The sequence below is a fragment of the Eumetopias jubatus genome, unplaced genomic scaffold, assembly GCF_037043125.1.
Source record: "Eumetopias jubatus isolate StellerSeaLion01/CBP00866 unplaced genomic scaffold, mEumJub1_p1.0 scaffold_1, whole genome shotgun sequence".
NCBI classification, from domain to species: domain Eukaryota; kingdom Metazoa; phylum Chordata; class Mammalia; order Carnivora; family Otariidae; genus Eumetopias; species Eumetopias jubatus.
In genome coordinates this window covers 203,722,631-203,738,842 of record NW_028274807.1, presented here as the reverse complement: position 1 = coordinate 203,738,842, position 16,212 = coordinate 203,722,631, and the positions used below count along the sequence as shown (strand labels likewise).

The 16,212-nt window shown below is 53.2% G+C and overlaps 1 protein-coding gene across 3 annotated transcripts in view; it reads left to right on the top strand.

The window, feature by feature from the left end:
* Positions 1-16,212, top strand: part of MAU2 (MAU2 sister chromatid cohesion factor) — a 34,145-nt gene that overhangs the window by 2,633 nt on the left and 15,300 nt on the right. For 2 of the 3 annotated variants that reach the window (XM_028087254.2, XM_028087251.2), the window contains exons 2-13: positions 4,945-4,962; positions 5,350-5,415; positions 6,091-6,186; positions 7,275-7,369; positions 9,328-9,355; positions 9,639-9,794; positions 10,986-11,132; positions 11,219-11,309; positions 12,492-12,595; positions 13,170-13,247; positions 13,511-13,576; positions 15,501-15,587. In XM_028087254.2, the coding sequence (XP_027943055.1) occupies positions 4,945-4,962; positions 5,350-5,415; positions 6,091-6,186; positions 7,275-7,369; positions 9,328-9,355; positions 9,639-9,794; positions 10,986-11,132; positions 11,219-11,309; positions 12,492-12,595; positions 13,170-13,247; positions 13,511-13,576; positions 15,501-15,587 (1,032 nt within the window). The remainder of the gene's footprint in view (positions 1-4,944; positions 4,963-5,349; positions 5,416-6,090; positions 6,187-7,274; positions 7,370-9,327; positions 9,356-9,638; positions 9,795-10,985; positions 11,133-11,218; positions 11,310-12,491; positions 12,596-13,169; positions 13,248-13,510; positions 13,577-15,500; positions 15,588-16,212) is intronic. The other variant, XM_028087252.2, reaches the window with a different exon arrangement.

Below are 16,212 nucleotides of genomic sequence, written 5' to 3'. Positions count from 1 at the left end.
TTTGTCCAGATTTCAGTTAAAGGGCTGTTCTCTATGCTGTTTTCCTTCTGCAATTGTATGTAATCTCCCATTGTGTTGCAACACAAGCATGTTTCTTTAATCTTCATTCTTGGTTAGTCCTGTGATTTTCCCCCAGTCAGGCTGCTTTCACCTTTTATTCATTCTTTTCCCAGACTTGCTCAACAAAAAATCATAATACGTTCTTCTTTTAGAAGTGGTTTGTTTCTAGTCCTGAAGAGCAAATGGCCAAAGAGGTTCCAATTTCTTTTTAGGGAGCCAACCCAGAGTATCAAAAAGCATCTTTTTTTTTTTTTTTCAATAAACTCTACCTCCAATGTGGGGTTCTAATCTCCCAATGCGAGATCAAGAGTCGCATGTTCTGCCAAGTTTTTTTTTTTAATGTAAATGACTCAAGTATTTTATGACTATTTTCTCCTTGATTATTCGTTCTGCTGTTCTTTTCTGAACTAATTTTCTGTAACTTGTAAGTGCTGTAGGTAAAACTTTTAATGGGCTTCTGAACTTACTACCACATTCAGCTTCCCTGTTATTTACATGTTTTTTCTTTTCTCTCTTGAGAAACCCCCAGCCTCCTTGGTAATCACTTTTTTTAATGTAAGGTTAGATTATTTACTCTCTGTTTGCTTCCTGTCAGTGTCTAACTGCCTCAACTGCATTTGTAAAATTTGTAGAAGGAATGTATTAGATACTTACCCATCTGGAGCACCGGGGTGGCTCAGTCAGTTAAGTTTCTGCCTTTGCCTCAGGTCATGATCCTGGAGTTCTAGGACTGAGCCTTGCATTGGGCTCCCTGCTCAGTGGGGAGCTTGCTTCTCCCTCTGTCCCCACCCCCCCACCCCCCGCTCTTGCTCTCTCACTCGCTCACTCTCTCAAATAAATAAATCTTTAAAAACTAATAATCTTTTGGGGTGCCTGGGTGGCTCAGTCAGTTAAGCGTCTGCCTTAGGCTCAGGTCATGATCCCGGGGTCATGGGCCCGAGCCCCCATTGGGCTCCCTGCTCAGCGGGAAGCCTGCTTCTCCCTGTCCCGCTCCCCCTGCTTGTGTTTCCTCTCTTACTGTTTCTTTCTGTTAAATAAATAAATAAAATCTTTAAAAATAATAATCTTTATACTTACCCATCGGCTTCATCAGTTCTGTCAACTTTGAGAGAATCATCTGTTAAGTGTTTCCATCAGAGGTATGGAGGATGTTTCTCCCTTTGCTTAGCAGCTTTCTCTGAGGTCAAAGCTGTTGGTCTCTGGTTCCTGCTTCTGCAGGCCCTTGGATCACCTCCTGGCTTCTTCATTCCCCGGGTCTTCTCAGCGACTCCTATAGCTGTTGTAGCGCATGGCTGGACACTTCACCTGAGAGTCTCCCCTTTTAGATTATGGTTTTGGCAATGGTGTGTGAGTGTCATCAGAATTCTTGGCTGCTCTGGGACTCCTGGAGTAAATAGTTCATGATTTTAAGAGATGTCGCTTTTCTCAAATCTTTTGGCTAGAGAATTTATGAAGCTATTTTCTGTAGATTCTTTCATATTGTGTTCCCTTTCATTTCATTTTCACCTTGGCTTTCCTCTTGGTGCACCTGTTCTTGTGTGCATTTTCAGTCTTCTCTTGCCTTCTTTTCACACTGTCGTTCCAGCAGACAGTTCCATTTTAGTCATTTGCACGTCCTCTGTGGAATCAAAAAAAATCTGCATGTCTGTACTTAGATGTATGTCTATACCCTGTTAACTAAACTTTTGATCATATTTCTCTTTATCTTTTGGCCTAGAAAATGCATCATCATCTTAGACTTTGCTGATTTGAAAGCCACAGAGGAATAAATGCTACTTCTCTGCAATGAATTGTTCATTAGTTTCTATAATCCAGGTAGTCTTCCTTTATACACTAGTTTCTTTGATTGTGGTAACCCTGTCAATGCCATGTTTGCTTTCTCTTTGGGTTTGGTTGGAGTGGAGCTGCTTTTTAGTGGTGGTTTTGCTTCCTGACTTAGAAAGCAGCTCCAAGCTGTGCCGTCCAGATGATTGTGAATTCCACTTCCAGCTTTAACCTGAGAATCTCTGGTTTACCTTCTCAGCAAGTGATTAAATGCTTCCCTTTCTCTTCTTAAGGCCCGAGCGGGCTTAGTTCTGGGCCTTTCATCAACAGGCGTGGCTGGAGCACATCTTTCATCCCTCAGCATCATGTCCTGCCAAATTCCATGCCCCATCACTGGGAGCAGAACATTGTGCAGAAGCTGTATTTGCAGAGCTTGGCATTAAACATTTTCAGGGAAGAGTGATCTGTGCTTCCTCCTGTTTTCATTTCTATTTTCTTCACTCTCACTCTCTGAGCCTCCTCTGACTTCAGGATGTGAAATCTGTCTAGGAACCATCCCTTCACGGTTCCACCAACTCGTCCCCCTGCCTCCCCTCCAACCCCTGATTTCTTCCTGTTCCTGCTTGAAAATCATTGAAGTATTGTTGTCACCTTCTACATGCCAGGCTCTGCATGTGGTCTTCTCAGGGACACTATCTCATTGGATCCTCAACAAACCCATGAGGTAGGGACCAGTTCCAACTTGCTAATGACAATGCTGACAGGGGCTTTCTCCTAGTCAAGGTCACACAGCAGAAGGAGGCAGGCTGGCTCCTAAGTGCTGTGCTTGCATCCAAAAGGAGTTGTGGTTAATAACTATTTCTACACATCTTGATGGTTTAAAAACCTAATTTAAAAAACATTATCTTGATTTTGAGGTACAAGAAGCCTTGAAACACTGTCAGCCCTGGATGGAATCTTCCAGGCATGTGCTCATTCGAGCCCATCCACCCCCTGTGGCTCTGTGCTGGCCCTGTGGTGGTAACCCTTACTTCCCCCTGAGGGCCCCAAGGTAACCCCAGGAACTTCTGGTAGGTTAGTTTGTATCCCTGCCCCACAGCTGCAGGCTGCCCAGCAGTGGAGAGCTCTCACTTTGGCTTCTCTCTATCATGAGGAAGGAGACATAAAAGCTATTTTTTAGCATTGCATAGTAAAACGTATAGATCAGGTAGCAACTTTGAATTAAGCAGCCACCTTAGGTAAGGTATTCTATGTATATAGTTGTGAGATGTATTTTCTGATGTGTCCATATTTTCTGGTTTGTGCATTTATGTTCCAAGTGTTACAGAGATACAGAAGTGAAGTCTGATAGTTGTTTGGGAAAGTGACTGACTTGCCCTGACACTGGACCAGTCTTGCAGCTCTCCCGGCCCAACCATGTCTCCAGTCACAGTTTCCTCCACTGGTTTCCCCTGTCCTTCCAACTGGTGGTCTTTAGGAGCTTCTCTCCCTGCACTGAACTTCCCCATGGAGAGTAGTGGTTTCTGTAGAAAGCACACCCTGACTTCCGTATTTACCAGCTCCATTGACATCACCCATGTGGCTGAAGCTAGTCTCCCCCCGCCCCCCCCGTCCCGGGGACCCTGAGCTCCTCCTGTCCCTGCTGCAGGGGGGGCTTTGGGAAGGGACACTCAGGCTGGCTGCAGAGTGCCTTTTGCCTGGGCCCTGCAATGTGCTCATGCATGCGTCTGTCAGGAGCCGGTCTGTTCCTCTCTCTCTCTCTCTCTCTCTCTCCCTCCCCCCCCTCCCCCACAGCGCCCCCTCCTGGCTCATCTATGTGTTGCAGGCAGCTGGTCTCAGGCAGCTTTAAGTCTCCCTGCCTCTGTGACTTCCTGGGCCACCATTCACCCTTGGCCCAGAAGCATCTCTAGCCCTAAGACCAGCAGCCCCATGGGCCGTCTTCTTCCCTTCACACATTATCTTTGCTGCTCTAGGTACTCTTAAAACCCAGATCTGATCAGGTGCTTCTGTTTTATGCCTCGGACTGAGAAAGACTCCGGGAATGGTATTGGGGCATTCTCATCCATAGGCAGGGCTGCCACATGAATGGCACAGAGAAGCATTGGGCCTTCCAGCCTAACCTTCCTGGTCCTCTGCCTTTTTCATGGGCTCTTCTCTGCCTGGAGCACCTCCTACTCCCTCTTTGTCTGGGGACACCTCCGCCCTCACTTTCTACACTCTCACTTTTCAAGGCCCAACCCCAGGCATCATCCCTGCACGCACACACTGTTTTCCCATAGAACATGGTGAGTCAGGGTCTTCTTTTCAGCTCTAGATTTTCCTGCCAGCAATTGGCAAGGCTCTGTGAATGTCTGTAGAATGAATGGGTTGACAAGAACAGTGTCCGGTGTATGCTTGGGTCCTGTGCGGTCTGACAGAGCATGGTTGGTGTACTTCATGTGGAGGACTGGCCCACACATGTCCTGACCACCACCTCCTGTTGGAACATGGAGCTGCAGGGCACAGCGGTCCCCAAGTGGGTGCACGTCACTTGAACCCTGTGCTGGTGTGTGTGCCAGCAGAGGGTAGGACAGTGAGCTCAGGTCTTAGAGCCATCCCGCCACCACCTGGCCATATTTGCCCACACCAGTCCTTCTCGGAGCACTTCCACCGCCACTCTGAGACTAGCTTTGCTCATTTCCAAGCATCTTTTAAATGTTAATTCTCCAGGAAGGACTGACACCTCCCGACCCACTCTCCAGTTGTAAATGATTCCTTGTGTCATGATTTGCCGATGGTCCATGTACTGTAGTGAGTGGTACACGGGGCTCTCAGCACTCCTAAAGCATCTCTGCTGTGGTAGGAGGGGACTCTGAATCTGACTTTGGGGGCTGGCAGGACAGAAAACTATCCATAGGGGATCCCGCAGGTAAACATTCTCTCTCTCCCAGGTGCACTCTGGTTGTGGGATTGCAGGGAAAGTGAGCCTACCCTTTCAGGCCAAGCAGGCCACCTTCCCACTTAAACTGAACACCTGCAGCTTTTGGTGACAGGACAACCTGTGTAAATCCCAAAGTGGAGCCACTAAGCAGGCACCTAGTATTTGGCTGAGAATTAATCCTTTTTTCTTTTTCTTTTCAGTGGTTGATATCACAGCAAGTATCCTTTTCTTGTTGGTACCATTCCTTTTAAGGAAAGCTCCATTTGTAGGGGGGCGGAGCAAAGATTGTATTGTAAATTTTAATCCCCCCATGACAAAGTTTTAGGCTTTGCCCCACCTGAAGAATCCCTTCTTTGATGTTGCTACCCCTGCAGACCAGCATCTTCTCCCTGGGTGCCATCCTCCTGTTTGTGCCCTGTCATCTAGCTCTACACCCAGCTGGCATCAGACACGGGGGTTGCTAGAGGAGTAGGTGAACTTGACGCTTCAGAGCAGGCAGGGATGCTTCTGTCCCGCCAGCCTCTACCATGTAAGAACCCCAAGTTGTGGCCCTTTTGAACTGACCTCTTTGCCGTGTCTCTCCTTCCTTAACTGGATGTTATTAGATCCAACAGTTTGAAGATGTTAAATTTGAAGCAGCGAGTCTTTTGTCTGAGTTATACTGTCAAGAGGTAAGAGCACATGAAGGTTTCTGAAAGCAGTTGTTCTCCCTGGAGCAAAGGCACAATAGCAATTGGGGCGCTCAGAAGTGGACTCCCTTCTGGCTTTTAATATTTCCCATTACTTTTCTACCTTCCATACCCTGGCATAGAGCATCCATGGGTCATCACTTGCTATGAAGGCCAGAAGAATTTTTCTATCAAAGACTGTTGGAAAATAGGCTTGTTCCTAGGTTTAGGGCAATTCGTTCCTAACAAGTCCATATGCCTTCTTAACCTGGTGCCTGATTTCAGGCATAGCTGAAAATCACCTTTCCCTGCTTTGAGCAGCCACGCATGAGGCTCCCTGGGCAGCAGGGAGTGCCTGTTTCACATCCCTGGCCCCTCTCTCTCGTTGCAGAACAGGAAAGATGGCAATTTGTTGTCTAATTGGACTGTTGAGGATTTTGGACTAAAGCTACTTTTCAGTTTAGTTGAATGAGGAGTTATTTTAAGAGCAATGCAAAAACTCCCAGCCAGTGAGTCCAATAAAATCTTTTCTTCTTTTAATAAAGTAAATTGGCAACCCACAAATCCTTTGGTGAGCGCGAACAGGAGTGGCCTTCTGGCACCGCAGCTGTTCCATAAGGAATCCAGCTTGCTTGCCGGCTTGTTTTTTCCTCCCCAAACTTGACTGTTTCCTTTCAGAATTCCGTAGATGCAGCAAAGCCACTGCTGCGGAAAGCGATCCAGATCTCACAGCAGACTCCATACTGGCACTGCCGCCTGCTCTTCCAGCTTGCTGTGAGTACTGCCGCACTGGCCAAGAAGCATGGGTGCTCAGCAGGAGCCCTGACCTTGGGGCAGGCCCGCCTGAGTACAAATAACACCCTCCAGGACACACTGGCCCTCCTTAGGCTGCTGCACTGAATGGGTGGGGACACAGGGATGCTAACCAGCCTTTGTCCTCAGCAAGACCCCCCCTGCCCCATGCAGCACCCAGGGTGATGGTGGGAGTATCCAGGGAACACAGGGCCTTGTCTTCATGTTCTCCTCCCTTCTGGGGCTTCCTTTGGCCTGCGTTCTTTTAAATTCGGGGAGCGTTTCTTTCCAGTGATCCACTGTGTTTTTGTAAGAGCTGAGCTGAGATTCTGAGGGACTGACTATTGGGCAATGGGTGCCTGAGTCAAGCCCAGGCTCCATGTAGGTCCCCCGCCCGGCCTCCCTTCAGTTCCCCAGATGTGGCTGGTCCCTGTGCTCTGAGACACTTCAGTGGTGGTGGGCTTTCTAGGCTTGGCCTTCCTGGCCACAGTGAAGAGGCCTGCCAGCTGGGGGTGAGGATGGGGGACAGGTATGCTCTACTGTGAGGGATACCTCTTTTGTTCTGGAGTCTGCCCACACCTCCCCCTCATTGGCTGGCCTCCAGTCTCTCCTGTCTCAGAATCAGCCTGCCTACCAGGTTGCTCTTGCCCACCCTCCATGACAACCCTGTCACCTGCCTGTGCAGCCAGACTGTGAGTCACCTGCATTGGTGCATGTAGGAGCCGAAGCTCCTGACCAAGGCCTTCGGGCCCCTCTGGCTGCTTCCCTAGTGACTAGCCTCCAAAGGCGATCTGCATAGTACACAACACACTCACAAAGTCTTGGGGGTCTGTGCCTGTAAGGGTTAATTGCTGGCTCGGTGAGCCATCAAGCTTAAATGAGGTACACTGTAGACGAAGTAGAGTTCTATACCCAAAGCAGTTAATATGATGAGATAATTTGGTTGATTTAGCTCAAAACTGAAACAACTTTGTGGGTGTGTGGGGAGGTTCAGTTTTAAGTCACCGACGGAGCACTAAGGTCAGGTACTAGGTACTGTAAAGCAAGTGTCATTACTCTCTCCTTTTTAGCAACTGCACACACTTGAGAAGGACCTGGTGTCAGCCTGCGACCTCCTGGGCGTGGGGGCTGAGTACGCCCGGGTGGTGGGATCCGAGTACACACGGTAGGCACCCTTTCTCCACACCCCTGTCCCTCTTACTTGGAGACAGCCCAGCTATCTTGTCCCGGACAACAAAGAATATTGGCATTCTGGCTCGAAATGGGGATCACTTTTGCACAAAGTAAAAACCATGCAGATGAAAGCAGCACCCGACATCTCTTGCCCTGTTGATTCATGAAGTTGGAGGGGAGAGTAGACTGAAGGGGGGTGGGCAGCCTGTATTCTCAGTTCTTGCATGGATCTAGTATCTCTTAAAAAGTGCGCATATGATGTGCTGGGCTGGACCCTTTGAGGCACAGATGCACGAGTGGTGCTCCCAGAGGGCGTGCGTGGTATGCTTGGCAGTGTCTGCGGGCAACCCTGGTGTCTCCTCTCAGGGGACACTGAGGAGCTTTTAGATGTGCAATAGGAGACGGAGTAAGTGGACGTTTGTATAAAAGAGGGGACGTAGGTTCATGTTACCCACAGAACTGCTTAGACTGAGGTCTGGAGACTGGTACCCTGGGGCCAGGGGTCAGAGGGCACTGGTGCTTCATTGTGTACCCTCTGTGAAGGCCTCCACTCTGTCTCTTTTTTTTCCCCCTTAAAGAGCTCTACAGTGGACAGGCATCAGGCACCGGTGCTCTTATTCTGTTGTATGCATTAGGGTTCTGAAACGTTTTGTTTCACTGAGGCTAATCTTAGCCCGTGAAGTTGTTGGGAAAAAACTGTCCCTGGCTCTGTTCTCTGAACTCGAGACTTGAAAGTGCCCACTGGAGTCACTCAGCTTCCTCCAGGCTGTCCTGGACCCTTGGCCACCCTGCCCCGAGATGGTGGCTGTTAACACACTCTGGCCCCACATTCCTGGCCTTCCCTGACCCCTTTGTGCTGTAACTATCCCTGGGTTCCTAGTACCCCTCAGGCCCAACAGGGCATGGGGACAGCTGAACACTACACATGTTCACTCAAGAGTGTCTCCTGCCAGGCTTCTTGCCACTGCTGTGGACAGGCGGCCTGGGTCAGCTCCATCAGGGCACAGCAGCTGCAGATCCCTTGGCCCAGAACCTCTGACCATAAATCTAGGGTGATAACATGTGTGACACCATAGGAACCTTGATAAAAAGTTCCCAGCCTTACATTTTGATGGTTGAACAATGGGCAGGTAGACCCTACAGTCTACCTGCCCTGAGGTAACAGCGGGGAATGGTGTGGTGGCCTGGAGCATAGACATCTGTTCTATGTGACTGTGATCTCCCCACCTCCGTCTCCTCATCCAGAAGATGGGGAGAATGGTACCTACCTGATGGAGTATGTCATAGCACACAGGGATTCTGCCAGGAGGGACGGGACAGAGACTTCGATATTGAACAAACTGGGGGCCTGTGGGCTCTGCACAACCATAGGGATTCCTGAAAGCAGCAGCCCCTGCCTCCCCCCAGTGCTTGCCCAGTGCCATCCACTGACACAGAGCCCCTCTCTACTCTGTAATCCAGGTTGGGATTGTGGCACGCTTGCCATTCCGTACTCTGCTACTCCACACCTTCTGAGCACCTGGTTATGCCGTCTGGGCTTTTGAGCCTCATGAACATCTAACCCAGGCAAAAAAAAGTAAAGAAGGGCGCCTGGGTGGCTCAGTTGGTTAAGCGACTGCCTTCGGCTCAGGTCATGATCCTGGAGTCCCTGGATCGAGTCCCGCATCAGGCTACCTGCTCGGCAGGGAGTCTGCTTCTCCCTCTGACCCTCCCCCCTCTCACGTGTTCTCTCTCTCTCATTCTCTCTCTCTCAAATAAATAACATCTTTAAAAAAAAAAAAAGTAAAGAAAGCTCAAACAGGATGAAGTAGAACAACCTCGTAAATAAAACAGACCTCACTGGGGACCACCAGGGACTGCTGCACGTTAGGTCCCCATGAACATTGGGGTGGCACAGTCATCCCAGGAGGTGCCAGGGCCTCACAGACTGACTCACCCTTTCTTTTCCAGGGCCCTGTTCCTGCTCAGCAAAGGAATGGTAAGTCAAGGCTGGGTGGAGTGGGGCTAGTGTGGAGGACATGAGGCCAGGCCCCGCTCACTTGCCATAGTGTAGCCTCTTATGGGCCCAGACCCTCATACACAGCAGGCTGTGGCAAGGGTGAGACCCCCCAGAGTGAAACTCCGATTCCAAGGATTTGTGCTAAGGAAGAAGCAGCCTTGGGTTGGTTTTTTGCCCTCTCTGTGTGGTGCTGGTGTTCCCCTGGAGGGGGGCAGACCTGGGCACCAAGAGGTGCTCCCAGCACCTGCTCCTCCCTCCCCAGCTGCTGCTGATGGAGCGCAAGTTACAGGAAGTGCACCCGCTGCTGACCCTCTGTGGACAGATAGTTGAGAACTGGCAAGGGAACCCCATCCAGAAGGAGTCTCTGCGTGTCTTCTTCCTGGTTCTCCAAGTGACCCACTACTTGGATGCCGGGCAGGTATGTAATGCCTCCCACACAAGGGCTAATGGGGAGTGAGCAGGCTGCAAGTGGGCTTTAGGCCAAGACCTCACTTCTGTGGTTGCCTCCTGTCGCTAGCCACATGACATGTCTATCATTAAGGGCTCAGTCTTCCCTACACACCTTATCATGGTCTGGCACGAGTGCTTTGTCCCCATGGGCAGAGGGCATTGTTGGAATGGGGTCTCCTATACCTAGCATCGTGGCGGGAGTAATGGTGCACTCAGTGCGTGGACAGTTGAAGGCGTCTAAGGGCAGTTTGTGGAATCCATGAGAATAAACTGAGGATTGTGGCATGGTGCCTGGCCCACAGCAGGTGCTCCAGCAGTGTGTCCACCATCCCCCAGCTGATGACGGCTTTATGGAGTTCGAGAAGGGACTGGCAGGATCAGCTGTGTCTGAGAGTAGACAGTAATCCTCATGTGGTTGAGGAGCAGCTGCATCTGTGCATGGGTGAACATCACAGCCTTTGGGGATGCTACTCCATTTTACTGTCCCCTGGCCTAGGGACCAAGCACAGGCAGGACCTCTCTGATGTGCTAGGAGCCACAGGTAGAGCCTAGTGGGTATCTCATTGGTAAGGGGCTTCCTCTGTTCCCCCACTTGCACCCAGCTATGCCTGTTGGGCTAAACACTGCATTCAACACCTAGGAGTATAGACCAGACTTTTATGTGGCGCTGATGGCTGCGGAGATGGCCTATGGGGGCCTTGGCATAGGGCTTCCCAGTGCAGAGAAGCCAGTCTGTACAAACCATGGCGCCTGCAGGACTGCCAGGGAGCAACTTCGCACCCCCCAGGGTAACCGGCTGCTCCAGCCCTACCTTCCTCTCCTGAGGTTTACTACAGGAAAGAAGAAGCGTGGCTTGGGCAGGGTCTTTGAGCAGGCTTCTCTCAGGCCTTGGTATTGGGCCCCAAACTGGGTGGTGGCCAAGCCTCAGTCCTACAGATGACCTCCCTGGCCCTGCCCTGTGCCCCAAGAGCTGGCTGACCCATCGTGGGGGGGCTCCTGCAGGCGGTGAGCATGACAGGACTTCTGGGGGGAAGGGGCTGAGAGGTGGCTGGACAGGCAGGCCGTGGCTAGCTGCCTGAGGGCCTCATATCCTGAGGGGCCTGGCACCCGGTGCGAGTCGGCAGGCCCTCAGGTGTGTGGCGCCACTCGCCCACTCCAGGTGAAGAGCGTGAAGCCATGCCTGAAGCAGCTGCAGCAGTGCATCCAGACCATCTCCACGCTGCACGATGATGAGATCCTGCCCAGCAACCCCGCTGACCTGTTCCACTGGCTGCCTAAGGAGCACATGTGTGTGCTCGTCTACCTGGTGAGTCTCCGGGTGACTGGGGCCCCGGTGGCTACAGTGGGGAAAAGAGGGTGACAGTGACCACTGCTGTCTGGTCTTGTCGTCAGGTGACCGTGATGCACTCCATGCAGGCCGGCTACCTGGAGAAAGCACAGAAGTACACGGACAAAGCCCTCATGCAGCTGGAGAAGCTCAAGAGTAAGTCTCGGGGGGCTGGATGGAAGTGGCTCTACTTGGCAGGTTGCGGAGCCACAGCGCCGCCTGGTGGATGGCCTGAGTGCCACCTCGGGCTGGCCTGAAGAACCCGGAATGACAGCAGCCCTGAGCAGAACCCTAACCCAAACCCGTGGGTCTTGTTAACCCAGTTGGAAGATGCGGGCAATCTGGGGTCGGCACAGAGCAGGCCAAGCCTAGGCTTGATCCTTGATCCCTGGCCAGAGGGGTTCTTGTGCCATATCTGTCGTATCCCCCCGCCACTGCTCAAGATGGCAGTGAGGGTTAGTGGGTCCCGAGCAGGGCCTTTTGGGACAGCAGTGCTCAGTTGAAAGAGACGGTGGCTACTTTGCTGTCTGTTCTCAGTATCGTGACATGGATCATGCCGGGTGAGGCTGGGATTGGAACTCAGATCTTCCTAATCAAGGGCAGGTCCTCTGGAGGTCGTGGGTTCTTCCTGGATGCTCAGTTAATCCATCCTGCGGGACCAGGGACCTTTGACTAGTAGGAACCCAGAGCCTCACGTGTCCCTGGCTGGCTCGGCACCCCCGTTAATCTGTTCATCTGCTTCCTGTGCCCTCATCAGTGCTGCTGGGGGAGGAGCCTTCAGAACTAGAGAACCAAAGCCCACAGGGATGGTGGTTCTTTCCCTCCAGATGAGCTGGGAAAGGGCTGTGGGCGCCATCTGGCTCCAATGTAAGGACAGCCTCTCAGGGAAGCCAAGAGCTGGGTTTCCTCACCGCTGCCTGAGGCCTGTTGCACAATTTCACTCTCCTGGGCTACTGCAACATTTCTAGAACCCACTGTGCGCGGAGTGCTCTGGAGCACCCTCCTGGGTCGCAGTGGAGTGAGGATGGAAGACAAATCTCTCCAGGGATTTTTACTCTTAGAACGCTCTGGTCACTAAAACCTGGCTCTGGGCCTGTCTCCCCACCTGGAAAGGGAGATGAACCCCCTCACTCTAGGGTGCAGTGGGCACTGAGAGAGGTGACAGAGCTGGTGCTGAGCTGGTGCCCAGCAGAGCAAATGGGCTCAGACCTAGGTAGCCCAGGGGCCAATGTGGTGGGCAGTGGGAGGATACAGAGTCCCCAGGAGGCTCTGTGTCCATCTCCTAGGGTCTCTTCTCCAGCTGCCCCTTGAGTGCTCACCCACACCTCTCGCCCCCAGTGCTTGACTGCAGCCCTATCCTGTCCTCCTTCCAAGTGATCCTGCTCGAGCACATCATCATGTGCAGGCTTGTCACGGGACACAAGGCCACTGCGCTGCAGGAGGTAATGCTGCCAGAGGCCATGCGCATGGGTGGGAAAGCTGTTGGAGTCTGCCGGGTCTCAGAAGTCATCCTGCGGGAGAGTGTAAATTTGCCCGGTGTGTGTCAGCAGAACATTCGATCTTGTCACTTCACTATGCTCTCTTAGTTCGTGACCTCGATGCACATAACAGAAATCAGTGGTCCTTTCTCTGAGAGTTTGCATGCCCAGGGAACCCAGGGTCTGAGGATTTGGGGTCCCCCGACGGTGATCCTAGCGTTCCTCCTGCCCCAATCCAGACTCTCTGATGTTTACCTTCCCGACGGGGCTGTGGGGGCCCTGAGTAGGGGAAAGCGCTGTATGGCTGAGACGCATGTTAGAAAGGAAGGATTAAATGGGGGTAACGGACAGGAGTCATCGCTCTCAAGGAGGTCAGGGCTGCACTTGGCCCTCGTGACAGACGCATTTGCTGGGACTTTGTGGCCCAGGGAAGGTCGGATGTGGGCACGCCTGTCAGCTTTCGGGTCCCCCGAAGGCTGCTGGGACACCGGCACCACGTTCGAGGCCTCGTGACGGTGAGCGTGCTCTTTCCTGGCAGATCTCCCAGGTCTGCCAGCTGTGCCAGCAGTCCCCCCGGCTCTTCTCCAACCACGCGGCACAGCTGCACACGCTGCTGGTGAGTGCCCGGGGCTGCCCGCCCCCAGCCCCCTTTCAGCAGGGAATCCCGTGACCACTGCCCTACTTGGGTTCCACATGTTTCCGGGGGGCTGGAGTCTGAGTTGAGTTAGGTCCTGGGAGGAGGGAATACTTTAGGCCGCCATCTTTCCACCCCTTTGCTGGAGTAAAGCTCAGAGGTGGCCGGCTCAGCAGTCACTTGTTGAGTCATACGGCCCTGGGCAAACTGCGTGGCTTCAGGCCCTCCGTGCCTTCTTCTTGCAGGGCCTATACTGTGTCTCTGTCAACTGCATGGACAATGCAGAAGCCCAGTTCACCACGGCCCTGCGGGTAAGGTGCCGGCCCTCACTTCAAGGGGCGGGCGGTGCTTCTCAGTGAGGAGTCGGGCGTGGTCTGATGAGGACAACCTCTGCACAAAACCGTGCTCAGCGGGCAACTCTGCAGCATTCAGCCTGACGCCGGCCACGATAGTGACGTGCCATTCATCCGGGCTGTCCCCGGCAAGGCCAGCGCTGGCAGCACAGGATGATGAGGGATAGCTGTGGGCAAGGAGGCTTTTGGCCAGCCTGGGGTGGGGCAAGCCTGGAGGGCAGCCGTCAGGGAGAGCCCAGTGCCCACTGGTGCCACGGCCTGTTCAGCCTCTTTCACTCCTAATTCCCAGCCTTCCTGATAACCTGCCAGGTTGGTGTTGGCTCTTGTCACAGCTGAAGATGCAGAGTCACTCGGCAGGGCTCAGGGGCTCCCTGGAGCCACCCCTATGGCAGGACGGGGTCTGCCCTCACCCTGCGGCAGCCCGGTTGCTCTGGGGGTCATGAAGGAGCTCCACTGGGGCGACGTCCTTGCCTCAGACAGGATCGCAACAGGCCCTGGGAGAAAACTGGTGCAGCGGCCTGCTGGAGAGAGCCACCCCGGGCCCGGGAGTTGATAGCCCAGTGCCAGGTCCCAGTTCTGCCTGTCTTGTTCCAGGACCAGATAAGCACATCTCCACCTTGGCCTCAGTGTCCTCATGGGGAAAGGAGGCTGGCAACACCTTCCACCCAGGGGTCCTGAGGAGGCCCCAAGCAGAGGTGGGGGAGTGGGGTTGCCGTGTGTACCCTGTTGGTTGAGGAGTTCTGCTCTGTCCCTCGTGCCAGTCTCCAGATCTCTTTGCTCCTGGGGCTGGGCTCAGCAGTATTACTGCTTCTCTGAGGTGCTCCGCACCCTGCCACTTGTCTTGGCAATGCGCAGGGGCCTCTGGCAGCATTCCAGAGTGTGAGGGATGGACAGGGCCGCTCCCATGGCCTTCCGAGCCTTTCCATCTGTGCCTGCTGCTCCGGGCCCTGGGTGGTACCGGGACACCCCCACACAGCCACCGTTCCCTGCAGTTACCCCGTGGCCTCGTGTCTCCCCGTCTCGGCATCCCACAAGGGGCTGCTGCTGCTTTGATGGTGTGCGCTGCAGGGCAGTCTGCACGGCGTGCCTCCAGGCCACATAGGAAGTGATACAGCCAGGGTACGCGTCCAAACCCCCCTGGCCCTAGACCCGTGCTCTGCCTGCAGTCCTCCAACAAACAAACCAGAGCGCAATGCTCGCGTCAGAAGACATCCTGGGCCCCCTCGGCACATGCTGGGATCCTGTGGCGGGGCAGGGGGGGTTGCATTTCCTAGGCAGCCTCAGCCTCCTGCACAGCTGTGTGGCCTCAGCACCGCCAGGAACCAGGGGCTGGGTACTACTTGGGCTGCTCAGATTGGTCCCCCCTTCAACCACTCTTAACTTCCCAAGAATTGAGGACAACGGTCCATCCACCACCAGCCATCAGCGGCATCTCTGGTGTCAGACAGCCTTAGTTACCCTCCTGGCCGTGTCCTCCCCAGGACCAGCACTTGCCTCTGCTGTATCCGCCCACCCTGGGGTCCCAGGGGTCACTGGTTGTGGTGTGGAGGCAGGGGCTGTCTGGGTCTCAGTCCTGAGAAACAAGCAGAAAATAGACTGAAGTGCAGTATGTTCTCAGGGCAGGATCAGGGGTGGCTGATTTTCCTCTTCTCTGTTTCCTGAGTTCCTAATGTGGATGACGGTTTTATGGTGAAGAGAACTAACAGCTCTATGCTTCTGGGGTTCAGGAAGCAGGTGAGGGGATCTGTCTAAAAGGAAAGAAAGAAAGTGATTCCAGATTAGCTGCCATGGAGGACTGGGCAGCTCCAGTGCCACTGAGTGACCCCAGTGTGATGGGGCTGTGCCCAGCCTGGCCCTCTAATGGCCGTGTGTCCTGTTCTAGCTCACCAACCACCAGGAGCTGTGGGCCTTCATCGTGACCAATCTGGCGAGTGTGTATATACGGGAAGGAAATAGACACCAAGAGGTAGTAGGTGACATGCTTCATGTTTGGTATCTTTTCAACTCTTATTCGGGGGCGGTGGGGTTGGGGTGGTCTCAGGCACCAGCAGATCTCAGCAGCCCCAGGGTTTCACCGTCCAGCAAACGGCACTGTCCCACCCAGAGTTGCAGGCATGGCTGGGGCAGATGGGGTCTAGGACAGGAACATTTCCTAGCTAAATAACACTTCTCCCTGTTAAAAATGAGCCAAGCTTTATTGAATTGCACAGAAAAAAAATCCAGTTTCTTCTACTTTGAGCTGTCTGTTCTAGAATGTCAGTGAGCCCTCATGGCTCTTTTCTGAGGAGCAGCAGCTCAGACAGCCATTTGCACTGTGCTCCTAGGTTGTCCTAAGACCCAGCCTCATAAAGGGTAGGGGGCTCCCAGGGCTTGTCCTTATAGGACAAGTGCCCTCGCACCAGGTTCCCCCTGTGATTCTCTTCAGCCCTGGGATCCCCCCCCTCAGCCCTAGGATTACTCTCTCCCAGTCCTGGCCTCCTGCCTCCTGTCTCCAGGGTATCTGAGGTTTAGTTGTTTTTCCACCTCCATAGCTTTCGATTTATCTTTAGTCTATAAAAAGGTTAGCCGAGGGGCGCCTGGGTGGCTCAGTTGGT